The sequence below is a fragment of the Epinephelus fuscoguttatus genome, linkage group LG2 (genome assembly GCF_011397635.1).
Source record: "Epinephelus fuscoguttatus linkage group LG2, E.fuscoguttatus.final_Chr_v1".
Classification (NCBI taxonomy): Eukaryota; Metazoa; Chordata; class Actinopteri; order Perciformes; family Serranidae; genus Epinephelus; species Epinephelus fuscoguttatus.
In genome coordinates this window covers 4,487,783-4,511,146 of record NC_064753.1, presented here as the reverse complement: position 1 = coordinate 4,511,146, position 23,364 = coordinate 4,487,783, and the positions used below count along the sequence as shown (strand labels likewise).

The 23,364-nt window shown below is 39.9% G+C and overlaps 1 protein-coding gene across 1 annotated transcript; it reads left to right on the top strand.

Moving 5' to 3' along the window:
* The first annotated feature begins 4,486 nt into the window (after positions 1 to 4,486).
* Positions 4,487 to 9,528, top strand: mesd (mesoderm development LRP chaperone). Its single transcript, XM_049603500.1, has 3 exons — positions 4,487 to 4,674; positions 6,714 to 6,946; positions 8,754 to 9,528. Exons 1-3 carry the CDS (start codon positions 4,513 to 4,515, stop codon positions 9,016 to 9,018), a joined length of 660 nt encoding a protein of 219 aa, XP_049459457.1. The 5' UTR covers positions 4,487 to 4,512; the 3' UTR covers positions 9,019 to 9,528.
* The last annotated feature ends 13,836 nt before the right edge of the window (positions 9,529 to 23,364 follow it).

The following is a 23,364-nucleotide window of genomic DNA, read 5'->3' as shown; positions in this document are numbered from 1 at the left end:
AGCCTGGCTACCTAAAATGATACCGGAAGTCTGTGTATTCAAAATAAAAGCAGAGCTTTTGTTTCAAAAGAATAACAGCGTGTCGTAGCTATCACTGATGTCCCTAAAGTCATGCCCTTTACTATATTTTTGTTGTGCAAATACATTTTAGTACAAAATATTTTTGAAATATTTATTCAGTGTGACTTTTTATAAGGTGGATCTATCAATAAAATATTTCTCAAAGACTTTAAATAACTGAATATTATGACCTCGGGAAAACCCCTGCTCTAATTATTATATGTCTTTTTGGTGATTTTAAAAAACCATTTGATCATGTATAGCCTACACACAGACATTATTTATAAATGTTTAGAATATTTTAACTCCAAAGATTGACTTATTAGTTGGACAAAATTAATTTATAATATTATACTATGTTTTAAATAATAAGCAGTGGCTTTTTATCCGAAACAATTCTGCATTACTGAGGTTTAAAAAAAGATAATGAAAAATAGCAGAAACCACAACTCTAAAAATCTTAAAAATAGAGGCACACAGTTTTGGCGAGGATCCAAAAACAAACAGGACACCGGCACTCACAGGTATATGTAGTTATTTAATGTAGGCAAAATGAACAGAAACGGATAAGTTTCAACTACAAAGCCGTCATCAACATGATGAAACAAGCAGGAATGGCAAATTATATTAAAGCAAGATTTATGGTTGTGCGTAGACCCTATGCACGTAGCCTACGCACGTCGCCAACGTTGTTGAGAGCATTTATACTTTTGTGGTGGTGTGTCTATCACTCTGCAGTTACACCTCCAAAACACTAGTACACAAGTGCTGTTAAGTTTAGTAGATTCAAAACAGACATTAAATATGGCTTAATAGAGACAATTTCAAACACAAGTACACAAATTGGCTTCACTTTAACTCACAGCACTCACAGACAAACACTTATCTCTATCTGGACACATTTTCCCCACAAATACAATATGCTAATGTTATTAGCACAAGTCTATGGCGTTTTACATTATAAATTTGCCTAGCTACTAGCGATCTTTTCCTCTTCTCATATAAAACCAGGGACAATAGCAACATGTAACAAAGGTAACGGCACACAGTTTGGCTCCATTACAACTCACAAAGTTCACTGACATAACAACTGTCCTGTACTAAACACGTTTTTTAAACAAATACAATATGCTAACATTATTAGCACAAGCTTATGGCATTTTACATTGTATTGATTAGCCTAGCAGCTGGCGATCTTTTCCTCTTCTCATATAAAACCAGGGACAATAGGCCTAGTGCTTGCCTACATAATGACTGTGATCATGGTGGTCTCAAATTGTTAAACCTTAAGGCACTTTGCATTAAAAGAATCCCTTGTACCTAAATTCATTTCAAATCCAGAGGGGTTCTCAGCAACGTTACTGACATCTGTTCATCCTCTTTTCCTCAAAGAATCCTTATGTTCAGTTAACTGCTTATTAGTTTTTAAAGGTCAAGCATATGTCATGTTCAAATATGTCATTTGCTGGTTCCAGCCTCTCACATGTGTATTATATAATTGAAAACCATATCTCTTTGGGTTTTGGACCATTGATCTGTAGCATAAAATGGAGCAGCAAACTGCTGAAAAGCAGTCGTTCACTGCCCTCTCAAAGTTACATGTGTGTAATTTACGTATCTTGTGGGTCTTTCATGGAATTGTAGATGATAAAGCAAATATTAGAATAATTTATTTCAATAAATTTCCTCCTTTTGGTTCCTTTCCTTTTTAACACAAAAATAAACTTTTTTTTCCTTTTTTTCTCAGACTATGACTGTATTTGAAGCATACAGAATGATAAAGCTTATGGTATGTTGCATGGTAGCAAACCCTCTTTTCTTCTTGGTAGGAGGTTGTGATGTTAGTGAATGTGAGTGCTGTTGTACTGTCAGTGGGATCTGCAGCTGCACAGGGCACAGTGCCATTAGGTGGAGTCGGCCAGAGAGGAAACAGCTCTACAGTTTGTGTCAGCAAGGCTGATCTCTGAGCTTCACAACCCCCTGAACTCTGCTGGCCTTCACTCACTGCTTTCTAACACTGTCTAAATAATGTAGCTACATGCTCCATGGGGGAAAATAGTGAATCATTTACATTATGTTCAAAATTGTAGCAGCAAAGTTACAGTAAAACAAATGTGTCAGTCTAATGCTGGCCTTTATGTTATCATCAACTCTGTTTCCTGCTTCTGATCAAAATGGAGACTCCTCCCCTGACTTCAGCTAAGGGACATATTTCTGTTATCATGCTTTTTGACCATATTCACATAAAAAGGCAAAAAAGAGAGCACTAATTGAAACAATTTAGCACAAAATATCAGCTATTGATGCTTTTCGTATGAATTATTGTATTTTAATAATAAATATGGGCATTTTCTATGTTTCCTGTGCCATAGAGCTCCATTGCTGTCCAAAAAGTAGTAATCAGTGAGCCACACTGTTGCACAGGGTGTCATGTTTCCTCATTGCAATGAACATACACACACACACTATAGTTCCAGTCCCACATACTCTGTCCTGTTGCTGGAAATATGTAAGCAGGGGTTTCCAAATTTTTCCATGCAGAGACCCCCGAAATAGCATTAGCTTACAGCTGGGTCCTCCCTTTGGCGAGATTTTATTAAGAACCCATTGACAAAACTACAGCAAATGTGAAAAAAGGAGAACTTCTGAATATATTTCCTCACTTTTATTGATGCATATATTTGAATCATAATGTACAAAAAACAATTTCATTGTGCTCGTGATTTCTTTGATATCTTGCAGGCAGTATTGAAGTGTGTGTTACTTTTACTGGCTGAAAGTGACTGGGGTTGATTTCTTTGCTATTTCAAATTAAATTAAAGTGAATGAGCCCAGGAAATAAGCAAACACATACTGTGAAGGCTTATTACAACATTTGGAGCATACTATAGCAACAAACAACACTTGCTTGTAAAGCTTCTGAGAAAGAAGCTGAGAAAGAACACTGATCCTGAGAGCCACCGTTTTAGATGTGTGCATACGAGTACCAGATCCTCCGTTTCATGTTGTACGGATGGAGATTGCTAACTATATATTTTAGACCATTGTTGTAAAAATAATGATAGCTTTGCATTCACAATTGCTTGTTTAAAGTCAAAGTATTAAACTTTTCCACTAGCCAGCGCACTAGCTAACATTATCTGCTTGTTCACTGTTTATTTTAGGAGTACCACCGTATTGAAACGTGTTCTTGTTTAGACTATGAAATGGACAATGGATCATCAGAGATACTTGTTTCTGGCTGTCAGCATTAGCTAGCTGAAAGATTGTATACTTCCACTAAAAAATGTTAATTAAAAGCGTTGCTGTCTGTTGATACTTTGACTTGGATTAGTGCTCAAATGGATGGCCTAGAGTAACAAGTCCTCCTGTCCGGAGGGCAGAGGCATGAAACCCCTGAGGAAAAAGATGAGAAGTGGCCTGGCTTTGAGCCCCTAAGGGGCCTCCAGCAAACCCTGTTGACCCAGGTTGTGTTCTGCTCCTCTGCTACAAGAACCAGAGGGAGGGCGGGATGTCAGCAGGTTCTGTCGTCTTTCCTCCAGTGTCCACATACCCCTGGATGTGGAGCCACGGACTTTTGTCTTTTTTTTTGACTCCGTCCGGACCATCCATTGGCATCCAACCCTTGACAAAGTATCAACTGACAGCAAGGTGTTTTTTAATTGACATTTTGAAGTGGAAATAGACAACTTCTCAGCTAACCTAGCTAGCGTGCTAGCTATGCTAGTTATTGCTGGCAGCCAGAAACAAACAATTATGATTCACTGTTTGTTAATTGTTTGACAATTTAATCAAAAAACATGCTTTCTTGCCGTAGTCCTTCTAAAATGAGCAGTGGTTGAAGTTACTATTCTGTTACAATCAGGGAGTTTAGTGCTAGCATACGTAGTTAGTTGAAATGTTGACTATTCCCACTACTGTAAGTGATTGGCTGAATTAAATCTGATTATAGGCCTCTGATTGGCCAAGTAACAAAAAAATGATTGACAGATAACCCAACCTCTCAAGCTTGCGCATGCATATGTCTAGAAAGATGGCTCTCCGGCTCTGGGGGGCATGATATTGAGAACAGGGGGTCAGTCACCTCTCTGTTTAGATCCTTTGCAAACAACATCTGAATAATAGATATGCTTTGCATATAGTATGGAGCTCCTTTAAAATGCTTTTAACTGTGACATAAAAGTAAAAGATATATGATCAGAAGGTCAGAATGATCAAAATGTTAAATAAAAGTGAACAAAAAGGTCTTTGAGAGATTCTGAGGGTTGAGCAATAAAAATAACCACTTCAATAGAAAGTGTTACTTTTTTTTTTTTTAATAATTCAGGCTTTATTTTGAAATTCTGTCATGTGGTGTGCATGCCGTCGATCGGCTTTTTACAGCTCTGACACGCCTCTCCTGTCTTGTGACCGGCAGGCTCCAAAGCCAATGAGAACACACCATCTGTAAACATGGCGTCTGACTCTAGATGGAGATGTGTAACGCTAGTGCTGCTTTTGTGCACATATTTCCTTTGTATATTAGCGATTGACAGTAAAGATAAGCCAAAGAAAAAGAAGGATATCCGGGATTACAATGATGCAGATATGGCACGGCTCCTGGAACAATGGGAGGTAGGTTACTGTGATAGTTTTCATTCAGTCAGCCTTCAGATATTAGTTAGCAACTAGCCTAGCCGTTTGCTAGCTAAGGGAACGTTCATAATGTAATTAACCCATGCGTTATCAGCAAAGAGCAACTCCTCAGTTTATACGGTGACAGTGATAGTAACAGTTCATCAGTAGCCTAGTCACTAGTCTCAAGAGCTAACTGCTAATCTGGGAGAGAGAAATCCTTAAATGGTGTGACAGTACTAGAGGTTAACATACCTGTTCACATGTTACTTGTAAAACAGTCGTCCGTCACGTTCCTCAGTACTCCATTCTACAGCTGTGAGTGTAAAAGCTGCAATGTTGCACTCCCTAAACCAAAGTAACACTGCACGCCTCAACTTTACAAAAGATAATTCCACACCCGTCAAACACAAACTCTTACATTTAGCACAAAAAGATCAACATAAAGTTACGTCAGCCTTTGACTAAGATGTGAGCTGTAAAATTTGACTTTCACTGCTCTATTTATGTGTGATGACTGTCAGCACAGGTAGAATCAGCCATACAAAGTTACAGTAGAGTGATGTAATAATCAGAGTGATGGCCTGTGGAAAAACACTGTTCTTGTGTCTGCCTACCACTCTGTTGCGCCTACCACAGGGGAGAAGTTGGAATAGGCTGTGTCCAGGGAAGTCTATGTTGACCAAACTGTGGAGACCTTCAGTGCTTTGTTACACAATGTATTCAGTTACTACATCTTTCACACTTGACCACCAGGAAAACACATATTAAATTAGACAGCGTTTTGCTACATCTAGGCTACATTTAAGAAGTTACTAAAATAAAAGTACATGAGGATTTCCATTTGAACATTTTAGCTGTAGACCTATCCAGGTGTATTATAAGTCAGATGCAGAAGACAGGGCCGACTCCATCTAAACTCGATACACGTATGTACTGTGTATATACGTTTTGTTTTTTGTTTTGTTTTTTGGATTACTGGGACTACTTTTGTGTCATTTGATGTGTTGGAATGTGTGATGGAATATTGAAGCAGTGTTTCTGACAGTACATTCCCAAAACAGTAAATATGTGCCATTCTTATTTTGTACTAAAATGTTGGTTTATGCAGAAAGTTAGAGTACCTTAAATTACAGTAGCAATGTTACTGTACCTATTTAAGTGTTTTGCATTTCAGATCTAAACTGTTGCGCTGGGCTGCATGTTGGTAAAGAGAACTAGTGTAATGTAGTAATGTGTAGGGATGCACGATAATATCAGAACGTCATCGGTATCGGCCAATATTGGCTTTAAAAGGAACTATCAGAATCGGCCAACATAGTAAATGGTAAAATGGTAAATGGACCTGCACTTGTATAGTGCCTTTCTAGTCATCCGACCACTCAAAGTGCTTTTTACACTACGAGTCACATTCACCCATTCACACACACATTCATACACTGGTGGCCAAGGCTACCATACAAGGTGCCACCTGCTACTCAGTTTTTAACACACTCACACACTTCAGGGTTCAGTATCTTGCTCAAGGATACTTTGACATGCGGATTAGAGGAGCTGGGGATCGAACCGCCAACGACCTGCTTTGCCTTTGAGCCACAGCTGCCCATGCTTTTTCTCATTTTACACAATGAATGAATATTGCATACACTGAAAAGTATTGTTTGTCATGTCTCCATCTGTTGGTGGGCTGTCACAATCCACTACAGAAGAAACTTAATGATCACTAAAATTAGGTGGGGAAAAAAGTGGATATATCAAAATCAGTATTGGTTATTGGCCAAATAAGTTTTTACATATCAGCATATTGGATATTGGCAAAAAAAAAAAAAAATCCAGTATCATGCACCCCTAGTAATGTGAATTGAAAACATTAAGTCAGTATCTGGCATTGCGTAAAATCAGTTGTAAAAATGGTGAACTGTAAAAAAAAAAACAAACAAACAAAAAAAACCCTTAAATATTCACATAGATACTGCAATTTTTTTTAGTTTTTGGGTAATGTCACTCATTGTACATCATTTCTTCTCATTGTTCTACAGGAGGATGATGACATTGAAGAAGGTGACCTCCCAGAGCATAGGAGGTCTCCTCCTCCCATTGATTTCACCAAGATTGATCCTTCCAAACCAGAGGAGCTGCTCAAGATGTCCAAGAAGGGAAAGACTCTGATGGTTTTTGCTACAGTCTCAGGGGATCCCACTGAGAAAGAGACAGAGGAGATCACAGGCCTGTGGCAGGGCAGCCTCTTCAACGCCAACTTTGATATACAGAGGTAGTTACTCTGTGAACTCATTTATCATTAACAAGAACTTTGTTAAGTTATCAACCTTAGAAATTAAATTGATAGTTATGCATTAAGAAAGCCTGATTAAGCTTTAGGGCTTTCTCCCAGTTAGTGCTGAAAAAAGATTTGAAGCTTTGGAGCGTTTAACACAGTGTGCACAGTGACATCTGGTGGTTTGTAGAAATACTATCAGCTGCTCAAGACGTGAGCCAAATACATATACAATACATACAATACTTTCTCCCTGGGTGACAAAGGAATGTATTGCAGTTACTGTACTCTTTAAATTGTGGCTGAAACACATTGAATCAACTGCACCGTAATGTTGATTTCACCCAACATTCTCTGTCATGTTGCATAACTTTACAGTGTGGCTCCAAAATAGAATAGAGAGAACAGAATAGAGAGACAGAGAGAAAGACAGACAGACAGACGATGGACAGATGAACAGTGCGCACACTTAATTGCATTAACAGGGTCTGAAAATAATATGTGTGAGTAAAAGAAAACCCATATTCCAATAAATTAATGTTAACATCCAGTGGTGGAAGAAGTATTCAGATTTTTTACTTCAGTAAAGTAGTAATACTACATTTTAAAAATACTGTGTTACAAGTAAGTCCTGCCTTTAAAATATAATTTAAGTAAAAGTACAAAAGTATTAGCATCAAAATATACCTTAAGTACCAAAGTAAAAGTACCCATTTTGCAGAAGGGCCCATTTTGGAATAACGTAATTGTTGCATTAATGTGTTCATTACCAGTGGCAGTCCTAGCACATTTGGTGCCCAAGGCAAGCCCCAACCTAGCTAACAATAAAAATAAGATACAAATGTGTTCTAATTTGCTGTCAGTAACATGTTGTACATCATGTAAATCAACAATCAATAAAAAAAAAAAAGAATTACTTATCAATTTGCTCAGAAGAATAAACAATGAAATAATATATGACATCGTAAAATAATAGTAAAATGTACAAATTACCTTTCTTGAACTTAGGGGTGCACCAATTTTAAAATTCTGGGCTGTTGCTGATACTGATGTTTAAAATAACAATTTGGCCGTTAGCTGATACCGATGTCTTTTTTTTTGTTGTTTATTCTTCTTTTGTGCCAGGGAAACACAGAAATCTACACTGTCATTGAGTCGTTCATCACACTACCTTTGAATGAGCACAAATTCAATAATACACACTTAATGAAACAACCTTTAACATAACCTTCTTTCACACAAAAAATATCTTTAAAAAAATAAGCAGTAAGCCTGTTTACTATATATGATACATCATAATTCCCTCTGTAATATCTGTTTTATAGTGCTGTGAAAACATCAACATATTTCTCCTTCAAACAGCTGTATTTATTCAAGTTTCTCACCAAAAGCTACATTTTACAAGATAACATTGAACACATCATGAGAATGTTATAATTAACCTTATCCCAATACATATTTTTACTGAATAGAGCTTGACACCTCACGATGTAAATCAGTACTACCTCCGTGACAGTTAACTGCGGCCACCGGCTGCTCAGAGTTAACAATAACTAGCTTCTCCTCCTGCTTATTTCATGTTCTTTCTCTCCACATCCACTTCTCTCAGGAGTAATGTGGTAGTTGAGTGAGCACCAGAGAGCTTTGTCGTTGTGACATGATAACTATACAGCATATTTCAGGGTTAAATGGGCCTCTCTGTTATTTAGTAGCCTTTGATATGTAGTTATGTTGTTGTGGCATTATGTAATATTTAATCTGGGTTACAAACAGTACTTGGTTTCATCCACATGTCCTCCTGCAGATTTGTGGTGGGCTCCAACAGGGTAATCTTCATGCTGCGAGATGGTAGTTTGGCCTGGGAAGTCAAAGACTTCCTTGTGGCCCAGGAGCGCTGCATGGACGTCACCGTAGAGGGACAGGTGTTCCCTGGGAAGGCTGCCAAGAAGGAAGATGCCAAATACAATCAGCAGAATGATGTCAATGCCAAGAAGAACAAGAAGACGTCAAAGAGCAAGAAGCCTGACTTGGAGGGGAACAGTGCCAGCCATCTGAAGCAGGAGCTGTGATGAAATAACAGAGGAAGATGGAAGAGTCACAGGTCCTTTCTTCTGGCCTTAGTTGTGAGGGGCTGCCGGATGACCTTACGTTGCAGTGGTTCAGAGTCAGTGGTATGAGTGAATGAAGTCCTGCAGGCCACTGAGCTGGTATAATAACTCAGAGATTTATTGTCTGTTCTGCAATTAGCATTGGAACATGTTGCAATGACAAAGCTTGATAAGTACAAGCTCAGAACATCGGTTGTGAAATCAGCACTGTCTGTTCTGTTTAATTTTTGTTGATAGATTATCACTAAATGAAAAGGCAATCAAAGTATGGATTATTTACCTTTTATATTATTTTTCTGTGTCAAGACCCCTGTTAGGTACAGGAAGTTAGTCATTGATCAGACCTTTAGGTCCAGTTATGCGTTGGGTTGTTTTTATTCACATCCATTAAAAGATTTGATTCAAAGGTAGCACTCACAGTTTCTGTTTAATTTTTCACTGAATATGAAAATAAACATTTTTATACTATCATATCACTATCAATGTTTTTCATTACTAGGGTTTGAATCACAGCTCTAACTTAAGTGTTTGTGTGGTCACCTGAATGCATCATGCAGATGTAATCAGAAAGTACAGCCAAAATTAAATGTATCCAAAAGAATCTGGATCCCTGCCTGTATACTGTTTTCCACAGTTTTGGCCAGGGCTCTTAGTTACAGTTAAAAGTGATATTTTAGACAGATGTGCATGTGTGTCTGTGTCCATCTTAGACAGCTGCCTATGGCTACACCACTTGGACAAATCTCATACACTCACAGACTCAATGGTGATTTGAGAGAAAAGCGAAAATGCAAAATGATAAGTTTTGACTGCTTTATCTCTACTACAACTGAAGGCTTGCCAAAATAATGTTAACATAAGGTCAATCCAACAACCAACTGTGTAGTCAGGGGTTTCATCTTGTTTGGTTCATCTTGAATATGAACATTTTCTGTAAAAACTCATGCTGTGAAAAATGCCATACAATACAAAAATAGAACTGAAAACATAAAAAAATGCCATGAAGTCAGCCTGTGCTAGTTGACATAATATTTCTGTTATATCTCAGTGTATTCAGTTTGTTTACCAACTATGACATTTTACCAAAATAAACAATATAAAACAACTGCAGGATTAAAAAAAATAATAATAATGTCAACAGTGGAGCAGGAAACAAGACAGCTCAGAAAAAACACATTATTTAAGACAAGTCAGTTTTATTTATATGTGCCAAACCTTCTCTAGGTGGGTGGCTATCTGCTGCAATCGGCTGGGATGACAAAGAATGGAGGAGACAGAATCATTTTTAAAACAAAAACATTCTTACATCAATATTTTGTGTCAAGTTATTGATTTCTTTAGTAAACCGGTGTATAATAAGCAGAATAATGTACAGTGAGCTGGTCATTACTCAATCCATCGTTAAAACCAAAACTCAGATTGTGACATGTGGTTTGTCCAAGTGGTGGAGCCGTAGGTAGCTGTCCAAGATGGCAGACCTTTTCACATGCGTGACTCACAGGGATGTACAAATAAGATTGTGTATTGGTATTGACATGGTCCATGATGAAATGGTTCTCCCAGTTCGATGTGGAAGAAGTTGAGTAGCCTGCAGTCAGACTCCAACAGGTGATGAAAAGCCTATAAATAACAGAATGCCGAAGTCACGCCCCTTCCGGTGGACTTCATGGGACCTTAGATCGGAAAAAATATGAATGGCAGTGAATGAGGAGAAAATATTATCTTTTGGTCCCATTTGAGTTGTGACATGAATTCCAAATATGTTGTTGATGAATTTAAAACATAAATTTTAAAGTCAAGAAAGTCATACTTTTTCGTAAAACTGTTGAAATATACAATTTTGAAAGTACGTAATTAGAAAGACTACAGTCGCTTATGTGACGTCAAACCTTTTGCTCTCCCACAAGCTACCTGCAGCTTCCCACTGAAAATTGAAGATCAAAGATGCCTGTGTGTTTTGTACCAAGTTGAGGTCACTCCAGTAGAGGGGCTTGTTCTTTTTATCGGTTCCCAACTGATAAAAAGACGAGGACTTGTTGGATAGAACTAATCAGGTAACTGTTAAGCTATATTTGTGAGTAAAACCCCTTCTTATATACAGTCTATGGTAAAACCTAGTTAAGTCACTTAGCTAGCATTGCTCTACAGCATGCTGTCATGTAATGTAATGTAAATGATAATGTTAAATGATAGCATCATTTAGCGTTATCATGTCATATATAGGCCTAATATATTGTAACGGTATTATTTCCCCTATCCGTAATGTTTGTCATGAATGTAGGAAGAGTGTTAGGGTCACATACAGTTGAATGAAAAGGTTAATGTGAAAAGCATTGTCTGTGTGTGTGTGTGTGTGTGTGTGTGAGAGAGAGAGAGAGAGAGAGAGAGTTCATTCGACCTTAAAAAGACAAGGCATTTCAGGGAGAGTCGAGGGGAAGAAGGCAGCCTTGCATGACATATTCTGGACGTCTTTCATTAGGGCGAGTCAGTCTCATTTATGGCAATATTGTAGTATGATAATTACAGAGTAATTGAATGAGTATGCTCGGGAGGCACTATGGAAAGTGTTGAAGGTGTATTAACTGATCTTTTTTATTTTCTTTTTTTAACCTCACCTGAAACTCTGTTGAGACCTTGAGGAACCTGCACACTGGACTGACCAGCTCTGGAAACCTGATTACCACTGTATGTATTTGTTGTGCTTACATCATATATACCTCAAAGGCACAATGCACCCCGTATACAGACATGTAATGAGTGTGACATCTAGCACAAGTCATATGAAATCATCTTTAAACACTTGAAAACTGCACCTTGTTTTGAAATGGAATCACTAATTTATATATGACAGAAATATATCTAATGTTTTCCTTGTTCTTCTCTCTTCTCAGCTCCATTCATGTCCAGTTCCTGCATGCCCAGCTTGCTCATCAATGCTCTTATTTTAAGTAATTACAAATTCATGCTATTGTATGACATGAAGTTGTGTTTCATTAAGTTATGTAATTTAATACAGTACAATACAGTTATAATACAGTTTAGTAGCAATAAAGTCTGAGTCTACAACCAATATTTGTGTTACCAACATTTATTTGAAGTTTGACATTTAAAGTGTATTACATGGCAATACATTCAATAAAACAAAATACATGTGATGGCCATGGAGTGGAGGACGACAACACAACAGCACAGCAACAACATTCCTGGCTGTCAACCTTGCCTGTACATCTGCCACAGAAAATAAGGAGTCCATGAAGATAAGAGCCTTAAACTAATGCTATGCACAGTGGAGATCAGTTAACCTCTGGCACACACAGGAGATGTCAAGAACGAGGCAGAGAAATGGCATGATGTCCTATATTTTATCTCAAATCAATATAAGTGTCAATTCATTTGAATTAATTAATTCCAATGTATAAGGAGTTTGCATGTTCTCCCCATGTCAGCGTGGGTTCTCTCCGGGCACTCCGGCTTCCTCCCACAGTCCAAAGACATGCAGATTGGGGACTAGGTTAATTGGTAACTCTAAATTGTCCATAGGTGTGAATGTGAGCGTAAATGGTTGTCCGTCTCTATGTGTCAGCCCTGCGATAGTCTGGCGACCTGTCCAGGGTGTACCCTGCCTCTCGCCCGATGTCAGCTGGGATGAAGAGGATGAAGCGGTTAGAAGATGAATGAATGAATGAATGAATGAACTTAATATTTGGGTTAATATTTTCTGCTCTCAGATGAAAGTACATTTTGAATTGGGTAGTAGTGATTTATTTATGTATTACAATTACATATAATATTTGTATGTACATACAGTATATGTGTGTTTGTATATGTGTATATGTAATGTCTGTTGTAATTTGTTTAATTATGTTTCTGATTGTGGTGTTTGTTATTTATGTTTTATCTTTTGTGCAAGTATTGCATGTGTGTTGTAAAATAAATAAAATAAAAACCAATCCAGCCAAACACTACGATGATGGAAACCAACGCGCTACTCAAGGTGTGAAGATCAGAAAATAAACCCCCCCACTTCTTGGAAATCGGTTTCAGCTGAACTTTGGGACTCAAAAAATAACAAAAAAACAACCACCACAGCAGAGAGATGACTATCAACACACATCCGTGTGAAAAGTTTCCAGGTAAACACTTCTTTCAAAAGAACTTTAACACTAACACTAAAACTAATATTACTGCTACTAATTCAAATATTACTACTAATATTAATACTAATATGTCACAACCTGGCTCATAAGGCCTTGACAAAGTGGGAGACAACATTTAAAAAAAAAAAAAAAAATAGTTTATTTATTCAGCACACAACAAAAAAACTATTTACAGAAAACAAAAAACAAAATTTGTGCAGAGTAGAGGCAAGAGACCAGCACTGGGCCTATCTGAGGCCTCCACTCACATTAAATAAAATTATGAACTATCAGTTATGAAATTATGAAATTATGAACTTGAATTTAGAATTTTCAAACAACAAAGAACAAAGTAAGTAGGCCCTGGGGGCCAGATGCCTCTGTGGGCTGCCTGTGCTCTTGCGCTGCTCTCTGGCATTGGCGTGGTGGCGTGCACTCAGTGTTGTGTAATGGGGGGCTGGCAGGTGTTGCAGGGCATTTGTGGTGATGTTCCAGGCCTGGTGGGGGCCAGGGTCGCGGTTTGGGGCCGTTGCTTAGCTGTTTTGCTGCGATGCTGGGTACCTCCACAGCTGGGGGGCTGTGTCCTGGGAGCACATTCAACATTCATACATAAAATTGCACTGTTGTGAATAAAACCAGAATAAAACCAATAATACTATAAATAAATAAATAACTATTGCAGTGGCAGCAGGGTTAGTGCATGTTTGTGTTCAGCAAGGTTATGGCATTGGGGAACACAAACATGCACTAACCCTGCTGCCACTGCAATATTTATTTATTTATTTTTAGTATTATTGGTTTTATACATCAATCAATTAAAAGAAAGAAAGAAGGAAGGAAGGAAGGAAGGAAAGAAAGAAAGAGACAGAGAGAGAGACACAGTAGCAACCAGAACTTTGTATACTATACTGGGAACATAGGAGCTCTTTGTCAGCACTGATAATTCACTGCCCCACCCACCAGGTATCTGAAAAACAGGTAGTGACACATTATATGATTTTCTCATTGCAGACGAGCAGACAGGGAGTCTGATGCAAATGCCCACATATGCAGCTGCCATTTTCCTCATGGAAAAGACAAAGGGCCTTGTCTTTTTCAGTAGACAAAGAGCTGTGTCACCTTACCGTCAGCAAACCAGTCAGTTGACCCAACATCTCTTTTTCTTTTTTTCTTTTTTTTTTGTTTTGTTAGATTTTGTTAGAAGATATGTTTTTGGACATTTTTGCCTTTATTGGATAGGACAGCCAAGTGTGAAAGGGGGACACAGAGAGAGGGGATGACATGCAGCAAAGGGCCACAGGCTGGACTCAAACCCGGGCTGCTGCGGCAACAGCCTTGTACATGGGGCGCCTGCTCTATCCACTAAGCCACCGATGCCCCAGTTGCCACCGTTGCCCCAACTACACAAAGGTGCCTGACACAGACCCCGAACCTGAACCTGAACCCTGTGGCATACAGTCTGGACTGTTGCAAGACGATGACAGTGTGCAGTCAGGGCCTGTACCAAGAGCCACAGTATACAGTGCAGCATGGCTGTCAGATGAGGTCATTAGGATGGAAACAGGGCTTCCCGATAAGGCCATGTTTGATAGGGTGGCAGGGTTGGTGAAACGCTTTGAGGGCTCCATCACTTACTACAGCGGATGGAAAGTGGAGGGCATCCTGCTGGAGGACCAGGTCTTCATTGCATTGATGAATATTCGCCAAGATTATCCCCATCTACATCTGGCACAACTCTTCAAGTGCAGTACTGCCACTGTCAGCAATGTGGTGACCACAATGGTCCATGTCCTCCACAAACTGCTGTTCAGTGAAATGATGTCCATCGTGCCCAGTCGGCAAAAAAATCAGAGGAGCATGCCTGCTTCCTTCCAGTCTTCGGCCTTCAACTGTCGAATGACTGTCGACTGCACCAACATCAAAATTGCCGCCCCCAGTCAGATGGATCAGGCAAAACTGACGTACTTGTCTTACAGAGGGATGGACTCATTCAAAGTGCTGATCTCTGTTGCCCCAAATGGCGTCATTAATTTTTGCAGCCCACTTTTTCCAGGGTCTGTTTCTGATAAGGCCATCATGCAGCAGTCAGGCATTCTGGAGCACCTGGTTGCCGGTGACCTTATTCTGGCCGATAAAGGGTTCCTCATCTCAGGCATTGTGCCTGCAGGGGTCATCGTCAACATTCCACCATTCCTAAACAAGGGAAAGTTCAGTGAGAGTGAGGCAAGAGCAACACAGGAGATTGCCAGGAACCACATACACATTGAGAGGGCAAATGCCAGGCTGAAAGAGTTCAGGATTCTAGATCTCATTCCTTCTCACCTCAAGAACTCTGCAAATGTGCTAGTGCAGCTCTGTTGTGCCTTGGTGAACTTGCAAAGTCCACTAATCAAAGAAGTCGCCAGCACCCTCACTATTGATTAGTGTTCCTCTATTGTTGTTGTGTGCGTGTGTGTGTGTGTGTGTGTATATGTGTGTATGTATGTATGTGTGTGTGATTGTGAGAGTGTATGTATGTGTGTGAGTCTACGAGTGTATATGTATATGTATGTATATTAGGGGTGTCACGATTCTCCAAATCCTCGATTCGATTCTCAGTTTTTTTCTTCAAACAGTCAGATCGCTGCCGCAAAAATAACAGACAACAGTATGATTAAAACATGTCATGCTGAAGTTTAAATGACAACTTGACAGCTGTCTAACTTCTGGGGTCACAAGATAGGGATCAGTACTTCAGTTCTGGTGTCCTCTGTGTGTGTGTGTGTGTGTGTGTGTGTGTGTGTGTGTGTGTTGCTGTGAAGGCGTATAGCAGACTGGGTCTCACTGTGAACACTGTGAAGACGGAGGTACTCTACCAGTGGAACTCCCCTCCCCCAACTCGACCATCATCATCTGTCTTCAGCATTAACAACACACCTCTAGCAGTGGTCCCAGACTTCAAATATCTTGGGAGCATCATCTCTGAAACCTGCAGCATGGACAATGATGTCCAAAACCGGATAAAGACTGCTTCAGCTTCCTTTGGTAGGCTGCGCAAGAGGGTTTTCCTGAATAAGGACCTCAGCATACAGACCAAGGTTGCAGTCTACCAAGCTATCTGTGTCTCCACCCTACTCTATGGCTGTGAAGCGTGGACCCTGTATCGCCATCACATCCATCAGCTGGAGAACTTCCACATCAAATGTCTCCAGCGCATCCTTGGACTAACTTGGCGTGACCGTGTACCACACACAGAAGTCCTAAAGAGAACTGGTACCAAGAGTATGGAGGCCACTTTTCTTCAATACCAACTGCGGTGGGTTGGCCACACCATCAGGATGACAGAGGACAGACTTCCACGGCAACTGCTGTATAGTCAGTTACACCATGGTCAGTGATCTGCAGGAGGTCAAAAGCGGAGATACAAGGACCAGCTCAAAACAATGCTCAAGAAGTGTGGGATACAGTACACACAACTGGAAAGCACTGCCACGGACCGTCCTCTCTGGAGGACACTTTTCCAAGCTGGCATTCAGCACCTGGAAGAGGAGAGGAGTGAGGCAAGGGAAAGGAAGCGCCAGGGGAGGAAGATGGTCACTGCAGCCAAGGCGACAACAATTACTGACTTCATATGCCCTCACTGTAATAGACCTTGTGGCTAACACACTGGACTTCATAGTCACCTCAGAACTCACCAAAAGAAGAAGTAGAATGTCATCATCGGATACGATGGACTACCATAAGCAAAGCAAGCAAGTGTGTGTGTGTGTGTGTGTGTGTGTGTGTGTGTGTTTACACTTTACCAGTCATGCTTTAGCCCTTCTGTCCCTCTCTTTTCCACATACAGGTCCCTGAAAAACTCAGAAAGGCACATAGATTAATACAGATCAAATTTACTAATTATTATGGTCCATTTTAATATTGTGATATGGCATAGGTGTTGTCTTTTCCTGGTTTTAAAGGTTTCATTACAGTAAAGTGATGCAATTTTCTGAACTTACCAGACTATTCTAGCTGTTTTACCATTTACTTTTATCCTCTTAGTCATTATATACACATTCTGATGATTACTTCTCAACAATGTTCAATAATTTGTTGTTGTTGTTAGCTTGCACAGTTCCTTTAAAAATCTGAGAAATCTAGTTCAAAGTGTTGTGTTTCATTTATGAGTCTCTCACCATGGCTAGGATGTCAGGCAATGACCTTCTGAAGACACTGAACACCACTGTCAAGTTTGCTCAGGAGTAGGTGGAGTAGTGAGGGGAATTCTGAGGGTGGGAGGTGGAATGGTGAGGGATGGTTAAAGGAGGGTGCCGATGGATGCAAGAGGAGAGGAAGACGATGAAGGGGATTGGGGTAGGAAGATGCTCCTGTTGTATCCAACGGTGCTGGAATTGCTGGTGACTCAAAGAGGCGACTACACACATTTCGTCTGTTAAAAGAATACATTTACATACATGCGATTTTGAAAAATATAATCCACTTATGTTAAGGCTAGCAGAATAGTCAATATTCTTATTATGTTACTTTAGGTGTATTTATTTAAAATTTAGAGGTCTACATTTTTATTGTCAGTCAATTTCTTAAAAAAGGCAAAATCAGCAATAAATGAGTGAAGGAAAAACTGTCAAAGCAGTTGCAGCCACTTACCTGGTTACTGTGTGGATTTTTATACAAGGCCTCCAAAAGATCTGCTGCTCTCTTCTCGATGATTTACTGCAATTGACAAAGTATTGGAAGCTTGCACAGTTCCTTTAAAATCTGAGAAATCTAGTTCAAAGTGTTGTATTTCATTTATGAGTCTCTCACCATGGCTAGTCACAATGGGTCACCAGGATGTCAGGCAATGACCTTCTGAAGACACTGGACACCATCGTCAAGTTTGCTCATTCAGGGCTAAAAATGAACAGAAAACAAACATAATACACATCAAATCTCGGTCACAGGGCATCAAAAGCTCATATTTTAAAGACTTCATAGTTAAGTGTAAAAAGGGCATGATGTAATCTCCGCTCACCTGTGTAGATGAAACATCTGGGTGCTTCCTCAAACTGATTATTTTTTGTGAGTGTGTTGAAAACAGTCCATTCAGTCCTTCATGACTGGTGGTGAGAGCTGGGTTTGCAGTTTTGTTCTTTCTTCTGACACTTTTATACATTGAGGTCAGTGTTAACGTGGGTCCATGTGCTCTTGTATACTCACAGATATGTTCTGTTTAGACTCAAACATAATGTTTCTGAAAGAATTCCGCTTCTTAGATTCCTCAGAATGCTCTACAAGGGGTAGGAATGTTGGCAGAGACACCCCATGTAATGTCGATCACCTTTAATTTGGCTGTCATAGTTTACCACCAAGTTGTTTTGGACCGCCCTTGCTTCCTGTTCCCTGATGGTGTCCACCATTGTCTAACCAATAGGATCATTAGCTTCCCTGTTTTGTTGACAGGTACTGACAGGAGACGCGACAAGAACGCTGATCCGGTGTCTCCCAAAGAACATGGAACTGAAACATGGAACAAAGAACTGATTTTATAAAAAAAAACACTTTTTACATATTTACATGTCCTCCTCCCTGCTGACCAACACAGGGAGCATGTGCTGGGTGTAGAAGCTTTCCAGGACCTGGAGATTTCCACACCATGCAGGGTCTTTGGGAATGGGGATGACGATTGCTTCCTTTGTAGTCCACACTACAAAGTAACACAAATCGTGGTTTGTGATGTAGAGCTGTCCTTGGACCTGGTGCCAGTATGGATGATTCTCCTTGAGGACATATGACCCACCCTCCTCAAGTAGACAGAAGGAAGGTGACTAGACTGCCTCCGCGATGGTCATATTCCTCTGGCTGTGTGGACACTTCACCTTCAGCAGACCAGATGGCTTCCATAAGTCCATCAGGTGATGCTCCCAAGATGCCCGACTCACTCACAAAGAGACCACACTCGAGCACCTCTAGTTGACACGCCTGCTTGAAAGCCTTCACCCCTTCAGCCTCATTCACGATGCCCCACTTGACAGCAAGGACTCCACCCAAGTCGTATCCCCCAAGCACCCTCTTCATGAGGGACGGACATGGAGTAGAGGACTGCCGCGACAGCAACACAGCACCAAAATTGCTGGCTGTCAACCTGCCCTGCCTGTGCATCTGCCATTGAGGATTTTGCCGCTGTCACACAGTGCTGCCATCCAGGTAGGATGGCAGCTTGTTGGTCCCTGGACAGTCGCATAGAGGCAAGAACTGCCTCAAGCCCCTCACCCCGGTGCTTCTTCACCAGCTCCGGCACGGTGAGAGCAGCCTGATGCTGAAGCTCCAGCTCTGGCTCAGGTGACAACAGCCATGCCTTACCGCACTGTGTGCCCCTCAGCGCAGATTGGAACCAGTCCACATCTTCAGAGGTGACGTCTCTGGCCATGTATATATATATATATATATATATATATATATATATACACACACACACACACATGTATTTATAATGCATTATAGGCCCCATCAGTCAACCTGTTCAGTAAGCATTATGTGTGTTTATGAGTGTAGTCATAGAGCATTATAAATGCATTATAATTCACTATAAATGCCCTCGTAACACATTATAAGTGTGGTATATACAGTGCAAAGATGCCTCTGAGATGGTCCAGCACATAGTGGCAGGGTGTAAGATGGGACACACCACCAAAGGTGGTTGACAAACATCAGAAGAGGGCAGTTGTAGTAGACGTGGGGATACCAACTGACAGCAACATCAGAAAAAAGGAACACAAAAAGGTGGAGAAGTATCAAGGGTTGAACGAACAGCTGGAACAGATGTGGAAGGTCAAACTTGACGTGGTCCCTGAGGTAGTAGGAGCACTTGAGGCAGTGACCCCCAAACTGTAAGAGTGGCCCTGGCAGATTCCAGGAACAACATCTGAAGCCTCAGTTCAGAAGTGTGCAGTCCTAGGAACAGCTAAGATACTACACAGAACCCTCAAACTCAGAGGCCTCTGGAAGGACCCGAGCTTGGGGATGATACAGATACCACCCTAAGCCTTCCTAAGAGGGTGAGAGAGTGATTTTTATATATATTTATATATAAACATAAAGCAACCAGTGTTTGGCAACTGTCACCATCCAACATGGAGGTAAAACAGGTGGTCAAAAACATTCTGTAAAATTTTTCCATTGCAAAGCTTTTCTGTCATTTTGTCCACCTTAATTATTTTTCTCCCTGCTTTCCTCAAATAACCCTTCAGCTGAAACTTTTAAGAGTTCGATCAAAAGTGCAGGGGTCCGTTTCACAAAGCAGGTTTAGTGAAAACTCTGAGTCTGTTAACCCTGAAATCAGGGAAACTCTAGGTTTTCCGTTTCAGAAAGGGAGGTAACTTAAACCAGAGAAAGCGGCGTAACTCCAGCCTGTTTCAGTGACAACTTTTTTTAGATCAATTTTCATATTAACGATGGACATGTGATATTGAGAATATATGTTGAATCTATCTACCATACATAGCACTTGGGAACTATCTTTCGGATAGTACATTTTTCAAGATGGCGGCCAACTACCGAAAAACGGTAGTTGCATACAGCTGCATAGACTCGTCTGATTTGGAAGATCTTTGTGTCAATTCATATATTTTTTATGACTCTGAATACAAATTATTAACCTCAGAATTGTTCAGAAGCTGCAATTCAAGACTAAAATATGTGATAACAATAAGTGTCTAAGTAGGTCAAGTGCGGGAAAGTCTATTCACCACACCCCTTCACAGTAACAGAGAGCTGTGCACTCTAAGGCAGCTTTTTTGCACTTGCACTTCCTAACACAACCCTTCTTAGATTGGCAGGAGACAAGTTCATAGCTGGCCTGGCCTGCATCTGGTAGGCATGTCCAGAAGGGTACATAGTAGCTATCTAATGTTAGCCCCATTCACAGCATTAATGTGCAGGTTGACTGTCTCAAAATGTCAGACTGCATCACACTGCAAAAACTCAAAATCATACCAAGAATATTTGTCTCATTTCTAGTCAAAACAAATCACACCTAAAAGTAACTTGTTTTTAGACAATTTTCACTTGTTTCAAGCACATTTTCACTTGAAAAATAATTAGAAAAATCTGTTAGTGGAGCAAGTTTGTTATTTCTACTTATTTCAATTGAAAATGTGCTTGAAACAAGTGAAAAATGTCTAAAAACTAGTTACTTTTTAGTTTCTTAAGTATAAAGACATTTGATTTGATTAGAAATGAGAAATGTAGACTAGCAACTAACATCTGTCATTCTCTGCACTGTCAATATATGATGCAGCCCACATTATCACTAATGTGGAGGCCAAGCGGACTGGGTCGGTACCCTGACTATTATGCTGAAGTCTTACCTGTTTGAAAGATGTTTTTATATTTCACCTTGAGCTGCTTCCATGTTTTTTTTTCACCGGTGGGATTGCATCTAAGTGAACTAAATTTTAGCTTTAACACCATTCCACCTGTTTGCATCTGTAGCCTAATATTATTGTGATTGCATAAATGTATAAAATAAATTTAAACTTAAACATTGACTCGAGCAGTAATTTTCTCCCACGCCGACTCCCGTTCCTTCACTGCTGCAGCCGTGTTACTCTTCTTCCTGAAAACAGCTTCAAATTCGCTGTATGAGCACATTAAAATATCCAACTCCAGAGAAGTAAAAAAATGCAGACCTTTTCTTGTAGCTTGTTACCATGGTGAATCGTGGTATTGGGACTCCATAATTCAGAGTGAACGAACTCTGTGGTGATTGAACCGTTTGAAATCACCTGTTCTGAAACCCGTAACCCAGAGTTTCCCATCTCAGAGTCACTCAACTCAGAGTTCAGGGTTAGGCTCAGAGTTTGTTGAACCTCCTTTCTGAAACGGACCCAGGGGCATGTTGTTCCAAAGTAGAATTAACCAATCCAGGATAAGTGGAAAAGCGAGGCTGGACAAATTCCCCTAAATCCATCCTGGCTTAATTGGTTGTTCAAATGCCAAGCCAGGCTGAGGAGGTGCGGCTTTGTCAAGCCAGGTGTGCCCAAAGCAACACAGCTGCATAGAATTACGTAATTATAGAGGAAACAGTGTGAATAAAGTGAAAATTCACTCAAACATTTAAACTACATTTGGCCCAAAAACTAGGGACATGTACATACTGTGGGTGCACAGTAACAGCCTTATTTCCAGTTACTGGACCTGTTTTTCATCTCTAACTCATCAACAATGCCACCTGGAAGAAAAGTGTTCAAATTCATCTTTGTTTAAAGAAAATGTAAACAATATCTCCACTACTCCCAATACTACAATGGTATTGTAATGTCTTGTATGTTACTCACTTTAGGTTGAAACACGGATAAGATGCTGTAGAGCATCCTGCAATGGCCCAGGATTGTTGTTGACTGTGGTGTCAAACAATAGTGAGAGATCACCAAAAGCCTCTGGGAAACAACTTCTTGCATGCGCTGTCGCTTCTTCAGAGGCAAAAGGATCAGTCCCAAAAGTTGACACTCTGGTCAATGATGAGCCTCTCTCTGCGTCATACCAGTTGGCTGCTTCAGAGGCACAAGGAAGTAGATCCTCAGTCAGTTTGTTGGGAACAGGGTGACACTGGACAGGCTGTGTAACCGACTTATTGTTCAAATTCAAATTTCTTAGCATCTTATTACTTATTGTTATATATTTAAAATACTATAGATCTTACTTATGGCAACTTGCACTGAATTGTATTTATACACGTCATACAAGGAATTCTTAAACAGGCCAACAACCTCACTACTACTGTACTGAAAATTAAAGACCTAGCCTTGTTTTGTGTGCTGTGTTCAGAAGATTCCCCTCAAAATGAAACATTAGAATGTAAATTGATGACCTTCAGTTCCTTACATGACAATTTCAAAATGCCGTAATATGTGACTGAGTCAATTCAGTAAAAATGTCAAATTCCAATAAAATATTCACCCATTATTCATAACAATCTACACATCCTACAACACATTATTTCTTTAAGTTAGTGGGTATATGATAACTCCCTCCAATTTTTTAAGACATTTTGCATTTTAATAGGCTTTTAACTATGGCAAGAGAGGGTACAATACACCAGTAAAATTAACTTTATTTCATGAATTGCTGCATTTTTAACTGACATAATTAGACCATGTTGTTTACACCATCACTGATGAATACAAACAACAAATACAATACCACAGTG

What these genes read in the sequence shown, in the direction of transcription:
- mesd (XM_049603500.1), top strand. Translation starts at nt 4,513, where the DNA reads ATGGCGTCTGACTCTAGATGGAGATGTGTAACGCTAGTGCTGCTTTTG. An exon ending in GGCTCCTGGAACAATGGGAG is followed by an intron (nt 4,675 to 6,713) that starts GTAGGTTACTGT and finishes ATTGTTCTACAG; the next exon opens with GAGGATGATGACATTGAAGA. An exon ending in GCCAACTTTGATATACAGAG is followed by an intron (nt 6,947 to 8,753) that starts GTAGTTACTCTG and finishes GTCCTCCTGCAG; the next exon opens with ATTTGTGGTGGGCTCCAACA.